This window comes from Haematobia irritans, chromosome 3 (assembly GCF_050003625.1).
Source record: "Haematobia irritans isolate KBUSLIRL chromosome 3, ASM5000362v1, whole genome shotgun sequence".
Lineage (NCBI taxonomy): Eukaryota > Metazoa > Arthropoda > Insecta > Diptera > Muscidae > Haematobia > Haematobia irritans.
The window spans coordinates 37,351,617-37,377,076 of NC_134399.1; the positions used below are offsets into that span (position 1 = coordinate 37,351,617).

The 25,460-nt window shown below is 33.0% G+C and overlaps 1 protein-coding gene across 1 annotated transcript in view; it reads right to left on the reverse strand.

The window, feature by feature from the left end:
• Positions 1-23,275, reverse strand: part of Sik2 (Salt-inducible kinase 2) — a 37,171-nt gene extending 13,896 nt beyond the window's left edge. Inside the window, exons 1-8 of the mRNA XM_075299424.1 lie at positions 22,771-23,275; positions 18,091-18,254; positions 17,731-18,029; positions 8,778-8,894; positions 8,648-8,711; positions 6,852-6,967; positions 225-395; positions 45-168 (exon numbers count right to left, since the gene is read on the reverse strand). Of these exons, the coding sequence (XP_075155539.1) occupies positions 45-168; positions 225-395; positions 6,852-6,967; positions 8,648-8,711; positions 8,778-8,894; positions 17,731-18,029; positions 18,091-18,208 (1,009 nt within the window). The 5' untranslated portion in view covers positions 18,209-18,254; positions 22,771-23,275. The remainder of the gene's footprint in view (positions 1-44; positions 169-224; positions 396-6,851; positions 6,968-8,647; positions 8,712-8,777; positions 8,895-17,730; positions 18,030-18,090; positions 18,255-22,770) is intronic.
• Positions 23,276-25,460: the final 2,185 nt, after the last annotated feature.

The window sequence follows — 25,460 nt, forward strand, 5'->3', positions numbered from 1 at the left end:
CGTAAATACACAATTTATCCACCGAAAAAGAGTGATTACTATACCTGACGACATAAAAAACGGTATGCGAAAACGACCTGAGAGTACTCGATCTCTAAGACTCTGCAATGTCGAACCATCAAAGGGCAATGCTCCACACACGAGTACATAAAGAACCACTCCGAGCGACTGAATCGTAGAAAATCAATTAAGCCAAGCAAATGCAAATCAAACACTTTCCTTACCCATATATCGATTTCGGGACCCGTGTACTGTTTTCCTTCGAATACTTCTGGCGCTGCATAAGGTGGTGAACCACACCATGTGGCAAGTAATTCGCCAACTTTAAAATGATTAGAAAATCCAAAATCTGCTATTTTTATATTCATATTATTGTCCAAAAGTAGATTTTCAGCCTAAGGAAAATAGAAATGGAATATGTATAAAATGCTTGGAAATATTGTAATTGGAATAGAACTGGTGTTTGTCTTTGGTTATAGGCTCTATCCCAATATCGACCAAACACCGATAGTTTATCTCCTCTTCACATTAGTTTAGGTTTTAGTGACAGGCTGTTATTTTAAGTTAATTCAGTCTATTGTAATATGACGGGTGATGGTCAAATTCCTTCTTAACAATGAGTGTTACCCGATTCTAATGTTAAATCAATAACAAGGGTCCCCTTTCTTTTAAAGTGGATTCCGAAGATAAACCAATGCTAAAAACCTTACTGATGTTCGGTCGAAAATGCGGTTGAATCCCCTTTTGTTCAAGGTAAGCATACTAGATTACGTTAGGTATAATGACAGCCCGTTATTTTAGGCTCACTTAGATTATTCAGTCCATTATGATACTACAGTTGGAGAACTTTTTTCCCTTCTTCACGAAAATTTCGGCGGATAAAGTCACTTTCTTTGAATTCGAGTCGATTTTGCATCCTTTGAACAGACTATACTTAGTTGAGACTCTCTTGGGGACAGTACCACGGTTAACACTGTTGGTAGACTGTACCAAAAATGGTAGATTTTTTACTGTTTGGTAGATTGGTAGAATTTGGATGAAGTCGCTTTCTTTGAATTCGAGTCGATCTTGCTTTCTTTCAACGGAATATACTCAGTTGAGACTCTTTTGGGGTCAGTACCACGGTTACCAAAAATTTTAAATTTTTACTGTTCGGTAGATTAGAAGATTTCTTGATGCAAAATATTCCTCTCCACCTAAATCTAAAGATTCAATATTTCAGTTAATATAAGATTCAATATTTCAGTAATAAATCAAAAATGTGTTTCTTTACTTTAGGGAAAATTTGCCTTAGTTTAAAGACTTGTAGCTTTAACGAAGGGACGCAAATTTTCAAAATTCGTGTCCTAAATTTAATGAAAACATTTTTTGAAGCAAAGATTATAAACTTTTTTATACCCTCCCTCATAGGATGGGGGTATATTAACTTTGTCATTCCGTTTGTAACAAATCGAAATATTGCTCTAAGACCCCATAAAGTCTATATATTCTGGGTCGTGGTGAAATTCTGAGTCGATCTAAGCATGTCCGTCCGTCCGTCTGTTGAAATCACGCTAACTTCCGAACGAAACAAGCTATCGACTTGAAACATGGCACAAGTAGTTGTTATCGATGTAGGTCGGATGGTATTGAAAATGGGCATGCAAAAATTGGTCCACATCTGTCCATAATTATATATAGCCCCCATATAAACCGATCCCCAGATTTGGTTGCGAAGCCTCACAGAGAAGCAAATTGCATCCGATCCGGCTGAAATTTGGTACATGGTGTTGGTATATGGTCTCTAACAACCGTGCAAAAATTGGTCCACATCGGTCCATAATTATATATAGCGCCCATATAAACCGATCCTCAGATTTGGGTTCCGGAGCCTCAAAGAGAAGCAAATTTCATCCGATCCGCCTGAAATTTGGTACATGATATTGGTATATGGTCTCTAACAACCATGCAAAAATTGGTACATGGTGTTGGTATATGGTCTCTAACAATCATGCAAAAATTGGTCCACATCGGTTCATAATTATATATAGCCCCCATATAAACCGATCCCCAGATTTGGCTTGCGAAGTCTCCAAGAGAAGCAAATTTCATCCAATCCGGTTGTAATTTGGAACATGGTGTTAGTATATGATCTTTAACAAGCGTGCCACAATTGGTCCATATCGGTCCATAAATATATATAGCCCCCATACACTCAAAAAAAAGTGAACTCTCTATTTCACTAAAGCCAATTTAACTTTCGTTTAGTTCATGGAATTATTATGTTTGGAGAAAGTTTCCTCTACTCTAATAATTTTTTGTGTACGGTAGTTAAATTAACTAAAACCGAGGAAAAAATATACACAAATGAAAGATAAAGTTTAATTAAATTCGTGTCTTCCACAAAATAGTTCAATATTTCTTTAAATTTGTAAATTTTACTACAAATGCGTTCATCATGAACTTCGTATGTCACTAAAGACATTCTTGCAATTTTGAACTCCAATTTTTTCCTTCAAACTACAAAATTTTCTTTAACAAGTGAAAAAACTTAATTATGTCTAATAAATTTTCTTTAATTTGTCGAAAAATATTTACTTATTTTTATGACATCGGCGTGATGCCAGCGTTTGTTATACTGTTAAGTTAAAATTTTCCAAAAATGTTCAAAATATTCTAAAATTAACCGAAATTTTTCTTCCTGGTGGGTTCACTGTTTTTTCAGTGTATAAAACGTTCTCCAGATTTGACCTCCGAAGCATCTTGGAGGAGCAAAATTCATCCGATCCGGTTCAAATTAGGAACGTGGTGTTAGTATATGGTCGCCAACAACCATACCAAAATGGTCCAATCACACAAAAATTGGTCCATATCGGTTCATAATCATGGTTGCCACTAGAGCCAAAAATAGTCTACCAAAATTTTATTTCTATAGAAAATTTTGTCAAAATTGTATTTCTATAGAACATTTTGTCAACATTTTATTTCTAGAGAAAATTTTGTTAAAATTTTATTCGGTTCATAATAAAATTTTCATCATTGTCAAAATTTTATTTCTATAGAAAATTTTGTTCAAATTTTATTCGGTTCATAATCATGGTTGCCACTCGAGCCAAAAATAATCTACCAAGATTTTATTTCTATAGAAAATTTTGTCAAAAGTTTATTTCTATAGAAAATTTTGTGAAAATTTTATTTCTATAGAAAATTTTGTTAAAATTTTATTTCTGTAGAAAATTTTGTCAAAATTTTATGTCTACTTTGTCAAACTGAATTATATAAGTATTGGATCGATCGTTTTTGATTATATATACCACGTGTGGACTTACATATAATTTAGAAGATGGTGTTAGGAGGTTTTAAGATACCTTGCCATCGGCAAGCGTTACCGCAACTTAAGTAATCCGATTGTGGATTACAGTGTTTAGAAGAACTTTCTACGCAATCCATGATGGAGGGTACATAAGCTTCGGCCTGGCCGAACTTACGGCCGTATATACTTGTTTTTAATTAAAATATCATTATTTTAAAGAATTTTATTCTTAATAGTGTGTAAATTGAGCATCCTAAAATTAAGTTTGCGTAATCTTTAATCCACGTAAATATTTTTTTCAGTGTATGAATAACAAAAACTGACAAAATTTTCTCTAGAAATAAAATTTTGACAGCATGTTCTCTAGGAATAAAATGTTGACAAAATTGTCTCTACAAATAAAATTTTGACAAAATTTTCTCAAAAAAAAAAAAAAAATTTTGACAAAATTTTCTCTGCGAATAAAATTTTGACAAAATTGTCTCTAAAAACAAAATTTTAAAAAATTTTCTCTAGGAATAAAATGTTGAAAATTTTGTTTCAAGGAATCTTGACAACATTTTCTCTACACCCAAAAAAAAGTGACCCCACCGTGGAAGAAAATGTAGGTTTATTTTAGAAAATTTTAACTAAAATAGTTTTCTAATTACAACATGTTACATGTTAAGTTAATACTTTTTGTCATATTGAAGAAAATTTTTTAAAAATAATTAATTTTTTTCTGTTGTTTAAGAAAATGCCATATGTTGGAAGAAAAAATTGGATTTAAAAATTGTTAAAATGTTTTTAGCGCTGTACGAAATTCGAGACAGGTATAATTTTAGTAAAATTTACTCATTTGAGAGACTTATGAACTCAATTTAAGAAAACTTCTGCCATTTTAGGAAAATATGAACTATTTTATTTTTTAGTAAAATTGTGCACTATATTTGTATACAACTTTTTTTCTTATTTTTAGTTCATGTCACTAAAGTTAGCAAAAAAATATTCAAATAAGCAGCATTTACTCATATTGTGCAAAATTTAACTAAAATCAACTAATCTTCATGAACTGAAATAAAGTTCAGTTGGCATTAGAGCCTCTTTTTTCTGGGTGTAGGAATAAAATTTTGATAAAACTTTTACTATGAATAAAATGTTGACAACATGTTCTCTAGGAATAAAATGTTGACAAAATTTTCTCTAGGAATAAAATGTTGAAAAAAAAATGTCTAAAAATAAAATTTTGACAAAATTTTCTCTAGGAATAAAATTCTGACAATTTTTTTCGAGGAATCTTGATAAAATCTTCTCTATGAATAAAATGTTGACAAAACTTTCTCTAGGAATAAAATTTTGACAAAATTTTCTCTAGGAATAAAATTTTGATAAAACTTTTACTAGGAATAAAATTTTTACAAAGTTTTCTCTAGGAATAAAAGTTTGATAAGAAAGTTGAATAAAATTGTTAAAAAATTTTTTATAGGAATAAATTTTGATAAAATGTTCTCTATGAATAACATTTTGATGAAATTATCTCTAGAAATAAAGTTTTGATAAAATATTCTCTAGGAATAAAAGTTTGACAAAATTCACTATAGGAATACAATTTTGGCAAAATTTACTATAGGAATAAAATCTTCTCTAGGAATAAAATTTTGACAGCATTTTCTCTGGGAATAAAATGTTGACAAAATTTTATCTAGGAATTAAATTTTGACAAAATAAAAAAATAAAATTTTTGACAAAATCTTCTATAGAAATCAAAAACTGCAAAATACGATTTTTTATTTGGTAGTTTTTCTCCAAATTTTGGTAGATTATTAATGGATCGAATTACAACCATGAAAAGTACTTGGTCGTTTTCATATAACATAAATATTAAAGCGGGGTGCTTTTCTTCCCCGGCATTGCAAAGTTCAGATCTTCCAAACATCTGAACCTCTTTTCCTTGAGATTAGCATGGATCACAAACATTTCCTCCGGTTCATCTCGTGCCGTCGCCTTTTTATTTATCCTAGGTAGTCTGTTCGTTTTTGTGTTGAGTTTCGTGATGTTATCGTTGACTTCTTTGATTTTCTTATTGACCTCGCCATATGTGGGATTTGCAAAGATTAAATCTGTGTTGGAATCAGATTCTCTTCCCTTTCTGAAGGGAAGGAAACCCCTAACCTCCTTAAATCATGTGCGTGAAGATAAATTGTAAATTTAACTAGTCGAGACACAAACCAGGTAGTTTTTGCCTGCGCACCTAATGGGTTAATTACAATTTGAGGAGATAAAATATTTAATGAAATTCAGCACTTTCCAACATATTTGCGCAAAATATTTTGGTATTAAACGAAAGATCTTGACAAGTACTATAAATGCAAGCGGTTGCCATGTTCGATAGCGTCCCATAAATGTTAGTTTTGCAGCTATATTTTAAAAGTCAGTTTGTCCAACTTGAAATAAAGTTAAACTACGCCCACTGTGCAATACCTGCTCTAGATTTTTTGGTATCAAATTAAAGCTCTTGACGAGTACTATAAACGCAAGTGGTTGTCATGTTCGAAAGCATCATAAAAATTACTTTTTTAGAATTTCGAATATAACAACCACTTGGATTTATAGTACTCGTCAAGAGCTTTCATTTGATACCAAAAAATCTAGAGCAGGTTTTGTTTTCACTTGATACCAAACACTGTAGAGCAGGTGTTGCACAGTGGGCCAATGTGCACTTTTTTTGAAATTCTAAAAAAGTAATTTTCTTTTTGATAAAAATCGATATTTTTATGATGCTTTCGAACATGACAACCACTTGCGTTTATAGTACTCGTCAAGAGCTTTCATTTGATACCAAAAAATCTAGAGCAATTATTGCACAGTAGGCGTAGTTTAACTTTATTTCAAGTTGGACAAACTGACATTTAAAATATAGCTGCAAAACTAACATTTATGGGACGCTTTCGAACATGACAACCACTTGCATTTATAGTACTTGTCAAGATCTTTCGTTTAATACCAAAATATTTTGCGCAAATATGTTGGAAAGTGCTGAATTTCATTAAATATTTTATCTCCCCAAATTGTAATTAACCCATTAGGTGCGCAGGCAAAAACTACCTGGTTTGTGTCTCGACTAGTTAAATTTACAATTTATCTTCACGCACATCCTTAAATCTCTTCATCAAGCTTTATGCCAATGATGCCAAATTGTCCACGCATATAAGAGTTCTTTTGTGCGTGTAACACATTCCTAATGGACGAGAACCAAGTCGACGTGTCACGGAAATTGTGTGGCATACGCACACCTCTATTTGTGACATAAATCAATCAATTATTTCTTTGAATCAACTAAAATATTAAATATGTATGGAAATAAAATTCAGTTAATGACTGAATTTGAAAAGTAGATTTTTGATTCTGAGAATTCTTCTTCTAAGCGAATCAAAATACTGATTATACAGACATTCAAAAGCAATTATTCCCTGGAATTCAATTCAATTGGATTTAATTATCATCTCACACGAATGTTATTAAAATTGAAGCGATTATCCAATTTTTTCCTTATACCCTTAAACCCAAGAGTTTTACTTACCTTAAGATCTCTGTGGACAATTCCTTTTCTATGGCAGTAATCCACAGCTGACAATATTTGCCAAAATTTAAATCGCGCAGCATTCTCAGACATCCTTCCATATTTGGCTATGTAATCTAAAAAAATAATAAATAATTATATTGAGAATTTCATGAGAGGTTCTAATTCAAAGTCTAAAAAATTTTGTTATTCATACAGCAAATGTAGTTTTTTCAATAATCATCCGTTAGTTGAAACAGCAATCATTTGGCTTGCGGAGCCTCAAAGAGAAGTAAATTTCATCCGATCCGGCTAAAATTTGGTACATGGTGTTGATATAGGGTCTCTAATACGGTGTTCTCACCAAGCATGTTTTGGGGTTTGAAATGTTTTCCCTTTATAAGCACTTCAAAACGAGTCGTTCTCGCCATACTAAAAAACAAGTTCAAAACACAAGTTTTCCTCCAAAACATGTCAATTTTAGAATGTGAACCCACCTAATTTGGAATATACCCCAAATAACATACCCTATTCAAAATATATGTCAAAACATCGAAATAAGTTTCATAGAAAAAAAGAATAAACAAAGGCTTTTAATAACATGGACATGTGAAAATAACAGAAATTTTTTTTCCTTTTGCGCTCGCGGTAATTATTTGGACATAGGTTGCATATATGTGAATTTCGAGTAAATGTGAATTTCTAGTTTCCATGGTAACTGTCAAACTAAAACATCTCAACCCGTTGTGAACGGTGAAATGTTTTGGAAAAACGAGGCGTTGGGAACATAGCATAAGAACCATGCTAAAATTGGTCCACATCGGTCCATAATTATATATAGCCCCCATATAAACCGATCCCCAGATTTGGCTTGCGGTGGCTCAAAGAGAAACAAATTTCATCCGATCCGGCTGAAATTTGGTACATGATGTTGGTATATGGTCTCTAACACTCATGCAAAAATTGGTCCACATCGGTTCATAATTATATATAGCCCCCATATAAACCGATCCCCAGATTTGGCTTGCGGAGCCTCTAAGATAAGCAAATTTCATCCGATCCGGTTGAAATTTGGAACATGGTGTTAGTATATGATCTCTAACAACCGTGCCAGAATTGGTCCAAATCGTTTCATAATTATATATAGCCCCCATATAAACCGACTTAAACTTAAAGACGATTTAATTAATTTTAAAGAATTTTTAAGAATTATTAAAGCCAAGTTGACCTTAGTCAAACAAAATTTTCTTTCATGTAAAGAGACCCAGTTTTAAGTATAATCACTTAACTATAAGGACAAAACGACTTTATTGAAAAATTTACCGACTTTTGGACAACGAAAACAACTTTATATCAGAGAAATGTGTCTTATATGCTAAGCAAAATTCGCATTCGTATTTTAAGATCATGAAATCTTTGGCCTCACGACAATATTTTTTCCAGTTGCAATAAAGACAAATGCAATAAATTTCCAAAAAATATTGAAGTGGAACTTGCCATAAAATATGAGCTACTATTGTTCGAAACGTTTTTATGCATAGACAAAAAATTAAGAACATTTTTAAAGTTAAAAAAAAATCCTTAATTTTTAAAATAAAATCCGAAATACTGATATAGAATTACAACTGAAGAACTAGTGCGAAATCAATGCAGGTGATAACATTTAAAATTCATTGTTTTTGAGCCAATTTCGCACCACTTGCGCATCGAAAAATATCATTTTAATTATTTTTTGGACTCGGTTTTTTGCTGGATAGTTCCACCAAACATATTTTTTGTACTATTTGTTCTTGACGGAAACTTGACGGCATACTCACCAAATATCTCTCCTTGGCTAGCGTATTCAGATACAATATAAATCATATTTTTTGTCTCCATAACCTAAAATGTAAAAATTACACAAAATTAGCCACAATTATAAAATAACATTTTGGGGTAATCAGGTACCTGGTACAATTTAATTATATGAGGATGGTTAAGCCGCTTCATGATTTCCACTTCACGATAGACTTTTTGCAAGTTTGTTGTATCCAGCTGAGATTTGTCAATAATTTTGATAGCAACCTTTTCGAGAGAAAAATATTAAATATTATAATAAATTTGTCTTGTAAGTATAATTTTAATTACATAATATATATAATTATAATAGCCAGTCTGTGAACACACACTTCACCGACTTCTCATGATTTTAAGAATCGACTTTTTATGGTCTTTGAAATCGAATAAACACCTTTTGTTCAATTATTGTAAAGATAGTAAAGGAAATGATTAGAAAAGGAATTCAGAGCGGAACAAAAGAACGAGATTAGCTTTTTATACCCTTCACCACTACTGTGGTACAGGGTATAATAAGTTTGTGCATTTGTATGTAACGCCAAGAAGGAGTAATCATAGACCAACCTTTTAGTATACGGATCGGCTTAGAATTAAATTCTGAGTCGATTTAGCGATGTCCGTCTGTCTGTCTGTCGCAGTTTTAGTCCGATTGTCCGAAAATTTGGTATAGGGTCCTGTTTCGGCTCAAAGACGATCCCTATTGATTTTGGTTCGGTTCAGATTTAGATATAGCTGCCATATATATTTTTCACCGATCTGGTCATAATTGGCGTGTATATCAACCGATCTTCCTCAAATTCCGTACATCCGAATATTTTATGAGTCTCGAAAAACTTGCAAAATATCAGCCAAATCGGTTCAGATTTAGATATAGCTCCCATATATAGCTTTCGCCCGATTTACACTCAATTGCCCACAGAGGTCAATTTTTTGCTCCAATTTAGTTGAAATTTTGCATAGGGAATAGAATTAGCATTGTAACTATGCGTGCCAAATTTGGTTGAAATCGGTTCAGATTTGGATATATATCCCATATATAGCTTTCGCCCGATTTACACTCATATGACCACAGAGGCCAATTTTTAACTCCGATTTAGTTGAAATTTTGCACAGGGAGTAGAATTAGCATTGTAGCTATGCGTGCCAAATTTTCCTTGTTAAATCGCCTCTGCTTAGTCGAAAAGTTGTAAAAATTACTCTAATTTTCCTAAACTTCTAATACATATATATCGAGCGATAAATCATAAATAAACTTTTGCGAATTTTCTTTAAAATTGCTTCAGATTTAAATGTTTCCCATATTTTTTACTAACATTGTGTTCCACCCTAGTGCATTAGCCGACATAAATTTTGAGTTTATAGATTTTATAGAAGTCTATCAAATTCTGTCCAGATCGAGTGATATTTAAATGTATGTATTTGGGACAAATCTTTATATATAGTCCCCAACACATTTGACGGATGTGATATGGTATCGAAAATTTAGATCTACTAAGTGGTGCAGGGTATAATATAGTCGGCACCGCCCGACTTTAGACTTTCCTTACTTGTTTAATTTGAATAAGTTCAAAAGTCGATTTTGCAAAAGTTAAACCTCGGAAACATCAGAATTCAAGGAGGAAAATTAAACATATACATGATTTTTAAACTCACATTGTGGTGTCAACCTTAAAAATTTAATACATTTTAAGTGTTACAAATCAGGTCGTTTTTGCCAGCCCACCTAAAGGGTTAATTACAATTTTGGAAGAAAAAATCAGCACACAAATAACACTAGCCAACAGTCGTTTTGTGAATTGGTTCTAGCATAACTTTTCTCATTGATTTTGACCTACTAAACACGAAAATGAGTTTTAAAAAATTTTCTGTCGATTGGTTTTCGACATAAAAATTTTTGAACTTTTTTTAATTTTTGGAGGTACACTTACAATTTTGAGCATATCTTTCGTCTTCTTTGACCTATTTGATCCTACTACTACTCAAATTAAAGAAAATTGAGCCGTCTACAACTCATTCTCAGAAAATTTTCAAATTGGGTAAGTAGTTTGGATGTTGGCAGCTTAAAAAGGTTAAAAAACGGGGATTTTTTAGTAAAAATGTGGCAGAAAAAACCATATAAAAATTCATATAAAATATAAAACACGATGCTAACAGCAATTTTTTTTGCGTATAGCTGAAATTTTTACAAAGAAAATAAGCCCTTACCTAATAAAATCTTACAACAAATAGCGGACTTATAATTTTTTTGGTAAAAGACCGAAAAGACCAAATCAACGCCCAAAAAAAATTTTGGGTGTTTAGTAGGTCAAAATCAATGGGAAAAAGTATGCTAGAAACAAATAACAGAGAAAATTTTGTTATTTGTGACCTAGTGTAATTTTACGATTTTAATGGAGGGACGCACGATTTGTGTCCTAAATTTAATGAAATACATTTTTGATTCAAAGATTAAAAACTTTCTATTGACTAAAGTTTCATTACTTAAAAAAATGTGGTCCTTAATATTGTGTAAATTGCATAGCCAATCTTTAGGTTGCAATATTTCAGTGTACTTATACTATCCTCCGGAACTTAGTTTTAGATAAACGAAAATCCTCTTTATTATAGAGTATTTTCGTTAGGAGCAAGTAAGCCCCAATTTGTGGTAATCGGTGTCACCTATATTTTTCCAGAGTATGGATGCACTGAGCACTGAAAAAAATATTTACGTGATATTAAAGATTACGTAACATAAATTTTAGGATGCGAAATTTACCAAATATTAAGGACAAATTTCTTTAAAACAATGAAATTTTAATTAAGAAAACATTTTTTACTTTGAAGTATCCGTTATAATTTGGATTTTTAAACTGGCATTTGTTTGTACGTGAATAGCTTTATTAATATACCGGAAAAATAGAATGAAAATTCGGTAAATGCCATCTGTATCCTAATTTTAATTTTATTGGTCGTAGATTTAAAGCCAGATAGTTCACTAAACAATTTCTTTATTTTAAAGAAGCCACATCTTTGACTCGGAATCAATACCAAAATCCTTAAGGGAAGGTCAAAATCTTTGGATCCAAGTAAACTTTTTTTTGAGTGAGTAAAGCATTCCAAAATACCGGCAGTATTCGTGCAGCAACCAACAGTCAAGGCAAAATATGGACATTTGAATCAATAACAAAAATTTTCTTACAAAAATATGATCGTTAGAATTGGTAACGCTTCGTGTTTGCAACATTCTAATTTTTCTTTTTTTTTATTCGTAAAGAAAATAAGTCCAAAATACCCCCCAATGTTTAGTACTAAGTTCGTTTCTGCGAAAAATAAATATCAGTATGAATCACCGAGAATATGGTCCCACAGGGTTGTTAACTTATTTTTTCGAAATAATACACTGAAAAAAAAAGCATACTCGGTTCCAAAGATTTTGTCTTTACTTTAAAAAATATGGTATTGATTCCGAGCCAAAGAAGCGGAGAATACAAGTAAGGATACTTTTAAGACACAATTCTGTTTTAAATTTAGGTTTTGTGTACTTGCTTCTAGGAAGCAAATTTTAATTTTTCGCTTTCTCAGCTTTTTTTCTTCATATGCTATCAAAGTCCTTTAAAAGCGGGTTAACGGCAACTTTATTTTCCAAATTAGGACTCGACTTCCAGTAGAAATTATGCTATGTTTGAAGTAAAAAACTTATTTAAAATAAAGTTTTGAAAAACATGTCCTATATTTGAACGATTTTTTGCTTTGTAATCAAGATGCAAAAAGACAACAAATTTAAAGACAATTTCATTAAATTTAAAGAATTTTTCTGAATTATTAAAGTCAAGTTGACCTTAGCCTATACATTTTTTCTTTCATGTTAAGATACCCATTTTTAAGTCAAATCACTTAATTATAAGGACAATACGACTTCATTGAAAAGTTTATCGACTTTTGGACAAGGAAAATAACTTTATTTTAGAAAAATGCGTCTTCTATGCTAAGCAAAATTTGTATTCGTATTTTAAAGACATGAAATCTTTGACCTCACGACAATATTTTTTCAGTGTATGTTTGCCTATTTTTCCGGAGTTGCATCAATTTGTGTTCTACAAAGCCTAAAGGCCGGTATGCACCTCTTGCGAAATTTTCGGTTACAGAAATTTATTTAATTCTACACGGACAAAAGTCTGTTTTTCATATGTTTCGGTGCAAAAATTAAATGTTCGGTACTCAAATTTTTAGCACATTTTTATTAAGTGCAAGCATATAATGTTCATAAACAAGTATATATATAACATAACATATGTTAATATGTTAGAACATATAATGTTTGGGAAATTACATTTTCTTAAATATAATATCTTTGGATGCCCACATATATTAATTTGGAAATTTCGTAAAAACATATACAGTCGACTCTCGATAATTTGAAACTCAAGGGACAAAAGAAAAAGTTCAAATTACATAGTGTTTCTGTTGTGATATATATACCTGCAATCGACATTCTTGTTTTTTGTTTGAAATTAACTTTTGTAACAATCAAAACAGGCGTAGAATATTAATTTGGAAATTTCGTAAAAACATATACAGTCGACTCTCGATAATTTGAAACTCAAGGGACAAAAGAAAAAGTTCAAATTACATAGTGTTTCTGTTGTGATATATATACCTGCAATCGACATTCTTTTTTTTTTTGTTTGAAATTAACTTTTGTAAAAATCAAAACAGGCGTAGAATTGTTTGCTTGAAAAGAAAAAAATGTATATTAATTTTAATTTTCCAGACTGTGAAAAACTTTATCCAAATAAAGTTCTAATTTTATTCACTAAAAGTTGCCTATCCCGTGTCCTTCTATAAGAGGTTATGGGCGATACAAAAGAAGTTCATGGGATTCCCCAGTTTAATGGCCAGGGATTTGATGATTGGCAATTTAGAGTAAAAATTCATTTGGATTCTCTAGATCTGTTGGAATTTCTCATCGGCAATCCTCCAGATGAAGAGGCCAAATTAAGAGAGTTCAAGAAGAAAGACAAAAAGGCTATGGATAAAATAGTGAGTTTCTTACATGCGGATTGCAATAGTTTTGTGTCCGGCGCTTGTGTGGAAGAAAGCGACATCCTTGCTCAATTGTTTTTGACCTTGCCCGAAAAATATGATCCCCTGGTGACCGCTTTACAAAGCGTAGATAATGAACAACTGACATTCAATATGGTGAAAAGAGAGGCTAAGTTCTGAAGAAGCCAAGTTTTTGGATCGTGATGAAGCTGATATGGAAGGTAAAACCGCACTTTCAAGTAAGAAGAAACCCATTCCGAATACAAAGAAACGATTTAATGGCAAATGCTTTAAGTGCGATAAGTTTGGACACCAGGCTAAGGATTGCTGGCAGCGAGATGCTCGTTCTGCCAAAACAACTAAGAATTCTGTCTCATTTATTGCACTCAGAAATCAAGTTAGGGCGCAGAATTCCGAAATAATATTCAAACTTGATCCTGGTGCTAGCGACCACATTGCAAAAGATAAGCAAATATTCAGCACAATGGCCAGTCTAAAAAATCCAGTGGAAATCAATGTTGCCAAGGACAGCGAGTCAATTACAGCTCAAAAAATTGGAAACGTCGTGGTCCTCAGTAATAAAGGCGTAGAAATTCTAATGAAGGATGTACTTTATGCCCCAGCTTTGAGAGACAATTTTTTATCAGTAAAGAAGCTGACCAAGTCAGGACTTAAGGTAAACTTTTACAAGAATAAGGCAGTTATTTTGAAAGATAGCAAAGAGATAGCCACAGCATACCTACGAGGAAATCTTTATGAGCTAATATTGAAATATAAAAGCCATAGTGCTCTTACATGTAATCAAAGCAATGTTGAGTTGTGGCGTAAAAGGCTTGGACACATTGGAACATCAGGTATGAAAATCATATTACAGCAAAAATTGATTAAAGAAAATGTAAAGCCAGACCTTATGAGTTTTTGCGATGTTTGTGCCGAGGCTAAACAATGTCGGGAGCCATTTGAGGCAAAGAGACCTAAAACAACTCGTTTACTTGAAAGAATTCATTCTGATGTTTGTGGGCCAATAATTCCCATTGCCTCAGATGGTTCAAAGTATTTCGTCTCATTTATAGACGATTTCAGTCATTTTGCTATGATTTATTGTATAAAGAAAAAGTCCGACGTCTTCACTAAATTTAAAGAATATGAAGCCACTGTCACAGCAATGTATCCAAATTCAAAGATTTCAAAGCTTAGAATAGACCAAGGCACCGAGTATTTATCAAAAGCTCAGAAGGATTTGTATAAATCGAAAGGAATACAAATAGAATACACAATGGCATATACGCCCCATCGGAATGGAGTGTCTGAGAGGTTTAACAGAACCGTCACGGAGAAGTTAAGAGCCATGCTTCTCGAAAGCGGAGTTCCGAAATTTTATTTGGAACGAAGCGGCACTTGCTGCAGTTTACGTAATCAACAGAATACCAACTTCGGCTTTAAAAGAAATGGTTACACCAGCAGAAAAATGGTATGGAACAAAGCCCGATTATGAAAAATTAAAGGTATTTGGTTCAAAAGCATTCGCTTGGATTTCGGATAAATGTCGAAGGAAACTTGATTCTAAAAGCAAGAAAACTGTATTTATCGGCTATGCACCGAATGGATACCGGTTGTGGGACATGGGAAGTAGAAAGGTAATTTTAGCTAGAGATGTTAAATTCGACGAGGGTAGCTTCCCATACAAAAATCTTTCGGAGAAATCAAATGTTGTGATATATACACCTGCAATCGACATTGTTGTTTTTTGTTTGAAATTAACTTTTGTAAAAATCAAAACAGGCGTAGAATTGTTTGCTTGAAAAGAAAAAATATATATTAATTTTAATTTTCCTATCCCGTGTCCTTCTATAAGAGTTTCAAAATAATAAGAGTTCAAATTATCGAGAGAGAGAGAACAGCGAAAATGTTCAAATAAGCAAGAGTAGTAATAAATCCGGAAAAATAGTTTTACTTCATATTAATTTGAAAAAATGAGTTATTTTCTTCTGTGTTAGCGATCTATCATTATCTAATGAATTTTCTATTTTTATAAGTTCTGAATAGAATTAGTCACTTGTGTCAGTTCTAAGGGCTTAGGAGTGTAGGTTATAATAGATTTCCTTGCCTTGCTCAATGTGACTGGATTCAGCGGTTGGTCTTCTTCAGTTTCCTCCTTGTTTTTGTCCAAATCTAAAAGTTCAGCATCAGTAAGAACTCCATAAACACAGATATCAGTATCAACTTGAACAAAATCCTCAAAAGTTAAATCTCCACAGTTAGGTAGAAGTCCCCACCCAGGGTCCGTATTCGAAAATATTGATAGTTCTGATAACTATGGTTCATTATCTGTTTGTCCAAACCCGCACTTTTTGAAACAGTTTTTAAGAGTCTTAGGCTTGACATTTTTCCAGGCCTTATCGTTACAGCGGCTAAAAGAGCTATATTCACCTTTTCATTCTTTTAATGCTATCCAGGGAGCCACCGTAGTGCAATGGTTAGCATGTCCGCCTTGCATACACAAGGTAGTGGGATCGATTTCTGCTTCGACCGAACACCAAAAAGTTTTTCAGCGGTGGGTTATCCCACCTCAGTAATGCTGGTGCCATTTCTGAGTGTTTCAAAGCTTCTCTAAGTGGTTTCACTGCAATGTGGAACGCCGTTCGGACTCGGCTATAAAAAGGAGGTCGCTTGTCATTGAGCTTAACATAGAATCGGGCAGCACTAATGTGGTATCACAATGAACTGAATAGCCTAAGTGAGCCTAATACATCGGGCTGCCACTTAACCTGAACTAACCTATGCTATCCAGCACAAGAGAAAATATTTCTCTGTGGTAGAGAGTTTTAAATTTCTGGATAATGTATTGGTCTAATCGCTGTATCTTTGATGTCGTACTGGGAGGAAAAAATATCAATTTCATGTGATCTAAGGGGGGTGGGTTATTATGCACGGTGCAGTTATCCAAAAACAATACGATTTTGCGTTTTTCATCGTTAACCGAGGAATTGCCGACTTCAAACTACGAGTAGAGAGAGAGTAAAATAACAGAAATTCAAATTATAGAATGTTAGCGAGAAAGATGCCATTCCTACGGCTTCAAATTATCAAAGTGTCAAACTCGTACTGGTTTTTATTAATTTATCGAGTTTTTTCAAGGTACCGGTAAATGAATAATCAAGAGATTCAAATTAACGAGTGTCAAATTATCGAGAGTCGACTGTATATGTATAAAAACGTCAGAGAAAGCGAGAGAGAATAGAGAAACAAGATGAAGATGACGTTGGAGACAGATAATGAAAGACATCAGTGTAACACAGTAAGAAAATTAAATGAGAATGGTGCTCTGCTTCAGATACATATTTTTTATGTTGATAAATGAGCTTGCGTTCATCAACATCAAAAATTTTAATTGCTTAAATCTAAACATTATTCAATTTATACATTAAATTTTGCATTCGGAGCCTTAAAAAATATGATTAGGGCGAAACAATTTTTTGTTTGCACAATTTCTGAAAATATATATGCTTGATGCAGAATATGTTTGGGAATATATGTTACATCGGCAATTTTACAACAAGAAACGGTTTGTGTATAGAGTGTAGAAAAACTTAATGCACACAAATTATAAACCAGCTAATCGCTTTTAAAATTTGTTAATATTGATTCTAAATATTCCCCAAATAAATTGTTGATTACAGACCTCTTGAAAGTTTTACACACACAATGACTGTAATAAATTTTTATGAATAAAAATTTTCATAAGAGATGCGTACCAGCTTACGAAATTGAACGCCACCGAAAATTTCCTTAGCGTAAATGGCAATGCATTTCTTATGGGAAGGAAATTTTTTGCAAGAGGTGCATACCGGCCTTAAAACAAAAATTTCGCAATTATACCGCACAAACGTTTTTGTATGGAGTTTTTTCGTGCGAATCTTAGTACTAGGCTTAAAGGGTTGAGTTGAAGCAATAAAAAACAAATATGCAACTCTTAAGCATTACTAAAACTCCTTTTGGCCTTACTTAGCTTCATTCTTACTGAGTATGCTATGCCTCTTACCTCATTTTTGGTTATTCGATGTCTTGCCAATTTGACAACAGCAAAATTTCCCTTGCCGATCGTTTTTTCAATGTCATAGAATCCAACACGTATCGGTTCCTTAATTTTTAGACTATCCTTGGCTGATATCATACTCGAGTGAACTTTAATCTCGGAACTATGCTTTGTAGCAGCGGAAGATTCTTTGGAATCGGCGGTTTCTGCATTGGTCTCATCTCTGGATCCTCCTCCACCACCCATGGTAGACGAAGAGGATGAGGATGACATACGATTTCTAGGTCGTTCCCTGTGGACATCACCTACAAAATATTAATAGAATTTTTGTAGACTAAACAAAAAAAAAATAATGCAAATATATACCATTCCTGGAACTGATATCGGCACGATCATCGTCTTGCTGTTGTTGTTGAGCTCCTGACTTCAATTGGGAATTACTGCTTTTCTTTGTCTTTATATCTTCGTTGTCACTTTCTCCCATGTTTATTTTAAGCTCCGCGCAATAATCAAATCCACATTTTAGTTTACTAAAAAATAAGACAATATAATTTCTTTGATATTGCAGGCATAAAAATGTCATTCCTTAAACTGATGCTTAAAAATTATCGAAATGTTCACAGGTACAAGGTATAATAATAGTGGACTAGTCTGAGAGGCGTGGTGCACATATACCCCGGGGAAAAACGTTGTATAGATTTCTACACTGACCGGAGTATATTCAAAAGACCTGGAACTTCAAATAGCGAAAAGATTACCTAATCACTGTAGCTGATATATTAGCAATAATAGATGTGGCGAATTGGCTGAGAAGTAATCTTCCAACAAATATTGGTATTAGTATATACTCAGACGGGGTCAACCTGCAATAAAATCCTTGGACTCTGTATTCCTCAAATCGAAAATGGCCATCGACTGCCAAAATCTCTCAACGAGATGGCTAAGCAGTACAATATTCACCTAATATGGGTGGCTGGCCATAGTAACACACCGAGGAATTGCGAGTGGAAGAGTTAACAATGCTAGGTTAGGTTAAGTGGCAGCCCGATGTATCAGGCTCACTTAGACTATTCAGTCCATTATGATAATACATTGGTGAACTTCTCTCTTATCACTGAGTGCTGCCCGATTCCATGTTAAGCTCAATGACAAGGGACCTCCTTTTTATAGCCGAGTCCGAACGGCGTTCCACATTGCAGTGAAACCACTTAGAGAAGCTTTGAAACCCTCAGAAATGTCACCAGCATTACTGAGGTGGGAAAATCCACCGCTGAAAAACTTTTTGGTGTTCGGTCGAAGCAAAAATCGAACCCACGACCTTTTGTATGCAAGGCGGGCATGCTAACCATTGCAGCACGGTGGCCCCCTAATGCTAGGAACTCCCTTACATATTCCAGTCAATTAAACACCGGGCTGCCACCTTAACCTAACCTAATTCCTTCCTTTTTTATAAATTTCTTTATACGTTTTTAATGTACTCTGTTATTTTATTATTTTTTCTCGGACAGAGAATGTCGACTTATGCATATACCAACTCGATTTGTTTGAACACATTTTTCACAATTATTATTATTTTTTACAATTACTCACAATGGAATAAAGTGATATTTTTTTCAGATATTTTACCGAAATATGCTGCTTCAATCAATGATAAATACACAAAAAAAAATACATTTATTTTATGAATAGTGTTCACAAAAATTTTCCAAACACGGGATTCATAAATTATATGAAAACAATTCATAAAATAAAAAATACAGGTTTTCATTCTTAATGCCTGCATAATTGGTCAAAATGTATGAGCCCATTTATTAAAACCAGCAATAAAGTTCAGCCAGCAAAGAACATAATTTTATAATATTTTATATTCTTGATAAACATGAGCACCAACGCTTCCAGTTAATATTGTTTTTCGTCAATTTTTGTTACAGCAATAAAAGATCTTCGAATCGCGACGACGACTCAAACTGTACTGAAAAAACTCATACACATCAAATACACGTGTTACCTTCAAAACGTTATGTTTCGTTTTTTTTTTGTCTCGTATTATATGCTTGTATTGTATACATATGAGAGTAACTCTATGTTATGTTGTGGCTCTCTCACGCTAAGAGAAAACCAGTATTTTTTTGATATATTAAGTAAAATTTCATTAATTTTATGAAACCGTCTCTATGTATTATTAAAAAATTCATAATTTCATAACAAGTATTTATAAAAACAATACCTTATGTAAGTGTACACATTTTTTATGCAACAGTCCATAAATTTATAAAAATGTACAAATTTATGTACAAATTCATATTTTATTTTTTTGTGTGCAGACTATAACACTCATATAAACCCATCCACCAAGGCTTAACTTCGGAAGCCTCATGGGCAAACAAATTTCATCCGATCCGGATTTGCCCTCATTTATCTAACATAGAACCCCACGTGGACTAACATAATATTGGGGAGACAATGTTAGGTTAGGTTTAAGTTTCCCATTTTGTACTTAACTCACTTTCCTATTCCATCGATTGGCATACTACTTTAACTAAAATTACCTATTACGAATAGGCACCTATTCCTAAAACACCTCGATTCGGCAGAAAGTTTTGCTCCGCTCTGCTTTGTGGTCCCTCTTCTGATCCATTTCTCGTACACACATATGCAATGCGAAACGTATAATAATTGCAGTGTGGCTTATATGCATTGCAATCAACTACAGGTTGCTATAACTTCTAAACTGTTCATCTGGTAGATTTATTCCAGTGACAAGCTTCCAAACGCATACTTGGGAGCCACCGTGGTACAATGTTAGTATACCCGCCTAGCATACACAAGGTCGTGGGTTCGATTCCTGCTTCGACCGAGCACCAACAAGTTTTTCAGCGGTGGATTATCCCACCTCAGTAATGCTGGTTATATTTCTGAGTGTTTCAAAGCTTCTCTAAGTGGTTTCACTGCAATGTGGAACGCCGTTCGGACTCGGCTATAAAAAGGAGGTCCCTTGTCATTGAGCTTAACATGGAATCGGGCAGCACTCAGTGATAAGAGAGAAGTTCACCACTGTGGTATCACAATGGACTGAATAGTCTAAACCGAATATGGTATTGTCCTCTGAGAAGCCATTCCAAATTGAGCAGTTTGTGAACGAACAAAATGATCGAGTTCACATGCCAAAGAGGTCAGCTAAAAATATACACCATCGATTGGTCATCAGAACTCAAGCGTCGTCGATACACGGATGAAAAAGACTGTTTTTCATATGTTTGGCTATAAACATTATATGTTTGGAACACAAATTTTTAAACACAATATTTTTGAGTGCAAGCATATAATGTTCATAAACTAGCATAACATGTTTGGGACATATATGTTAATATGTTAGAACATATTATGTTTGGGACATAAAATGTTTGTAAATATAATATGCTTGGATGCAAACATATATTAATTTAGAAATAGCCTATAAACATATATGTGTTTAGTAGCTTGGAGCGCTATTAAACAGGAAGCGATATTGAATTAAGTTGGTGGTGTTTACTTGTTATTACAAAATTAACATTTTATTTTTCCTTGGGCAATTGATCAGCTACTTCTTTGATCCTTACAAACTGTGTGGTCCGCTGTTCGAATCCCCGTCCGGCAAAAGGTAAAATTAAAATAAAAAAATCATACAATTGAATAATTTCTTCTACAATGTTTGTATTACAGAAAAAGGTGCTAAGAACTAAAAAATCTCGTGGAAGTGAGAAAGATGTGGGGGAATATACAATTGGGCAGAAACAAAATTTTGAGCATTCAGGTCGAAAACCCATGTTATTAGCACCTATATTACCTGTTTATTTTCATAATTCATTATGATTGTAAATATATAAATAAATAAATAAAATTTTGAGCACAATATTGTTTGGGAGAATTGTTTTTTAAGCATATAATATTTTTGGGTGCAAAATGCTTCCAAACATATTATATGTTCACATAATAACATATTGTTTTTTGGAAGACAACATTATTGAATTTGGATGCAAAAATACAAAATGTTTGGAACTTAGACTACCCAAACATATATTGTTTAGACCAATATGCTTTCAAACATATTATATATTGGAATAGATCAAACATATAAATATTTGGGCAATACCCAAAAATGTATATGCTTGAAGCAAAATATGTTTGGGAGTATATGTTACAGAAGCGATTTTTTGTGAGCGTGTAGTTACGGCATGAGACGATGGTCGCTTCCTACTCGTATTCATCGACCATGGGGTAGAAGTGGAAAATCTCTCAAAACACATTGAAGCCCTGAGACTCATGGACTTTCCAACAGAACTCAGCACCTACGCACTCAGCACGCGTTAACCAAGATTGACTTAAAAAAACAGGTTCCTTGGATCTCAATCCGTTGGAATTTTGAGCCTAGGCATTTTGGAGAGTATGGTTGGCACTAAAAAATACCAAAGTGTCTCAGGATGACGGTTCACCGGAATTGGACCAATGATAGCTTTGTCGGCCATAATCCGTGCCCAAGCGGAGCCAATTCGAACAAATCTAGCCTGATTCTAAAATTTGATGTTATTTCCGACTTTCGAACAATAAAAAAATATGAAAACTATAGCGATTTGCTTTGTTGCATGCATATCAGCCACGCTGTATTCCAAACTTTTACTGTAGTATTATAGAGTGCATAAATGAAAAATCATAGTGTCAATGTTTGTGTGTGTGTACCGCGAATAATGACGACCACACACAAGGGGTGCAAAACACGATTAAAGTTGACTTGTGAAGAAAATCAATAAGTTACCTCCACCTCCCAACCAAAAGAACACGTAAATTTACGATGGGAGTTGGATGAATGACTGCTTCATATTGACGTTGTTTGATTTATCAACAGTTTTGATATCATTCTTATTCCCATTTGGTTTATTCATCACTTTGTTTTGCAACGCCTAGAGAATTACATAAACAGAAATGTGGACGATATTTGTGTACAACCACTGTATAGATAGATACTCCATACTTTTTTGCGTACACACTTTTGACAGAGGCAATACTTACCATTTTTCCACGAAAATTTAATCGCGATATATGAATTTCCAAATTGGACGCAACACTAATTAAATTTCTGATATTTTCATTGGAAATTTTTAATTTTTTCCTGCTGATTAAAGCTTTCAGCTCCCACTACTGACGAACAGCACTTTAAATGGATTTTCCACCGCAAAATTAACGAGAACATTGCATATTGGCCTCGAACGAGGTCGTCAATGTCGGCTATACCATTCACACACAAAAAATTAATACATACATACGTAGCCCAACGAAAAATATTTATATCACATGAAAAAAATATCACAGAATTTCTTTTTTTTTCACTTATTATAGACGAACGAAACAATTCTATTTAAATGAATTTATTGTTGTAAGGACAATTAGTAGTTCTTACTGCTTTGTAGAAAAAATGGCAACGCGTCACGGTCTAGCACTAAGTAGTTTTCCTATTGTACGAGAATGTGAAAGGGTGTTCGGGAACTTTTGGAATGTTTCCGATTGCAAGTGTAGTTATAGTGATAACAACACACATAGTTGTTTGTTTTTGGGCACTTACCGTTAAAAAGAGGATATTGCTGTGCAACTATCTATGCAATACAACTCTAAAATCGGCAATGTTGCCACCTTGGATAAACTATGAATGCGCATGGCAGATGAAAAGGTAATGGCGTAAGATTAACAAGGTGAATAAAGGTGAGTACTAAGTTTGAGTTTAAGGTGAGTATTAAGTTCGAGTTTAGCCGCTAGTTTTTACTAAAGTGAAATCTAAATTAGTAAAAAAAAGTCATAAAATTATACATATTTGTTGCAGATTTCATTAAAACTTGATGGGGAATATCCCAAAGCAAAGCTTGTATTCATTAAAATGGAGAGAAAAGTAATCGTGAAAAAAATGATTTTAGCGGCTAAACTCGAACTTAATACCAATCTTTAGCCGCTAAAATCAAAAATAAATCTGTAAAAAAAGTATAAAATTGTACCTCTAATATAACTTGATGGGGAATAGCCCAAAGCAACTTTTTTATAAAGTTTTTATGTTTTAAAATGGATTACTAAAGAAAAGTAATCGTGCAAAAATTGTGATTTTAAGGTGGGTACACCCTCACAAAAAATCGCTTCTGTAACATATACTCCCAAACATATTTTGCTTCAAGCATATACATTTTTGGGTATTGCCCAAACATTTATATGTTTGATCTCTTCCAATATATAATATGTTTGAAAGCATATTGGTCTAAACAATATATGTTTGGGTAGTCTAAGTTCCAAACATTTTGTATTTTTGCATCCAAATTCAATAATTTTGTCTTCCAAAAAACAATATGTTATTATGTGACCATATAATATGTTTGGAAGCATTTTGCACCCAAAAATATTATATGCTTAAAAAAATTCTCCCAAACAATATTGTGCTCAAAATTTTATTTATTTATTTATATATTTTCAATCATAATGAATTATGAAAATAAACAGGTAATATAGGTGCTAACAACATAGGTTTTCGACCTGAATGCTCAAAATTTTGTTTCTGCCCAATTGTATATTCCCCGACATCTTTCTCACTTCCACGAGATTTTTTAGTTCTTAGCACCTTTTTCTGTAATACAAACATTGTAGAAGAAATTATTCACTTTTATTTTTTTTATTTTAATTTTACCTTTTGCCGGACGGGGATTCGAACAGCGGACCACACAGTTTGTAAGGATCAAAGAAGTAGCTGATCAATTGCCCAAGGAAAAAAATGTTAATTTTTTAATAACAAGCAACCACCACCAACTTAATTCAATATCGCTCCCTGTTAAATAGCGCTCCAAGCTACTAAACACATATATGTTTATAGGCTATTTCTAAATTAATATATGTTTGCATCCAAGCATATTATATTTACAAACATTTTATGTCCCAAACATAATATGTTCTAACATATTAACATATATGTCCCAAACATGTTATGCTAGTTTATGAACATTATATGCTTGCACTCAAAAATATTGTGTTTAAAAATTTGTGTTCCAAACATATAATGTTTATAGCCAAACATATGAAAAACAGTCTTTTTCATCCGTGTACTATGTTATAAATGAAAACAAACATATTCCCATAAAGTCTTGCCGAATTTTAAAGGAACAAGAAACTGCGCATCAATTGAGTTAATTTGTCTGCTTTATATTGAACTGTTTTAATAAAGTACACAGAAAAAAAGTGTCTCGTAAATTTAAGAAGATTTTTACAAGAATTTTCCAGAATTTTGGTTCATTTTTCGTATCTTCAACGAAAATTAACTACTCGAAAGGAAATTTTCCAAATTCTAAGTAGCAATCGTTTAGTTCATGGCCTACACGGATGAAAAAGACTGTTTTTCATATGTTTGGCTATAAACATTATATGTTTGGAACACAAATTTTTAAACACAATATTTTTGAGTGCAAGCATATAATGTTCATAAACTAGCATAACATGTTTGGGACATATATGTTAATATGTTAGAACATATTATGTTTGGGACATAAAATGTTTGTAAATATAATATGCTTGGATGCAAACATATATTAATTATAAATAGCCTATAAACATATATGTGTTTAGTAGCTTGGAGCGCTATTAAACAGGAAGCGATATTGAATTAAGTTGGTGGTGTTTGCTTGTTATTACAAAATTAACATTTTATTTTTCCTTGGGCAATTGATCAGCTACTT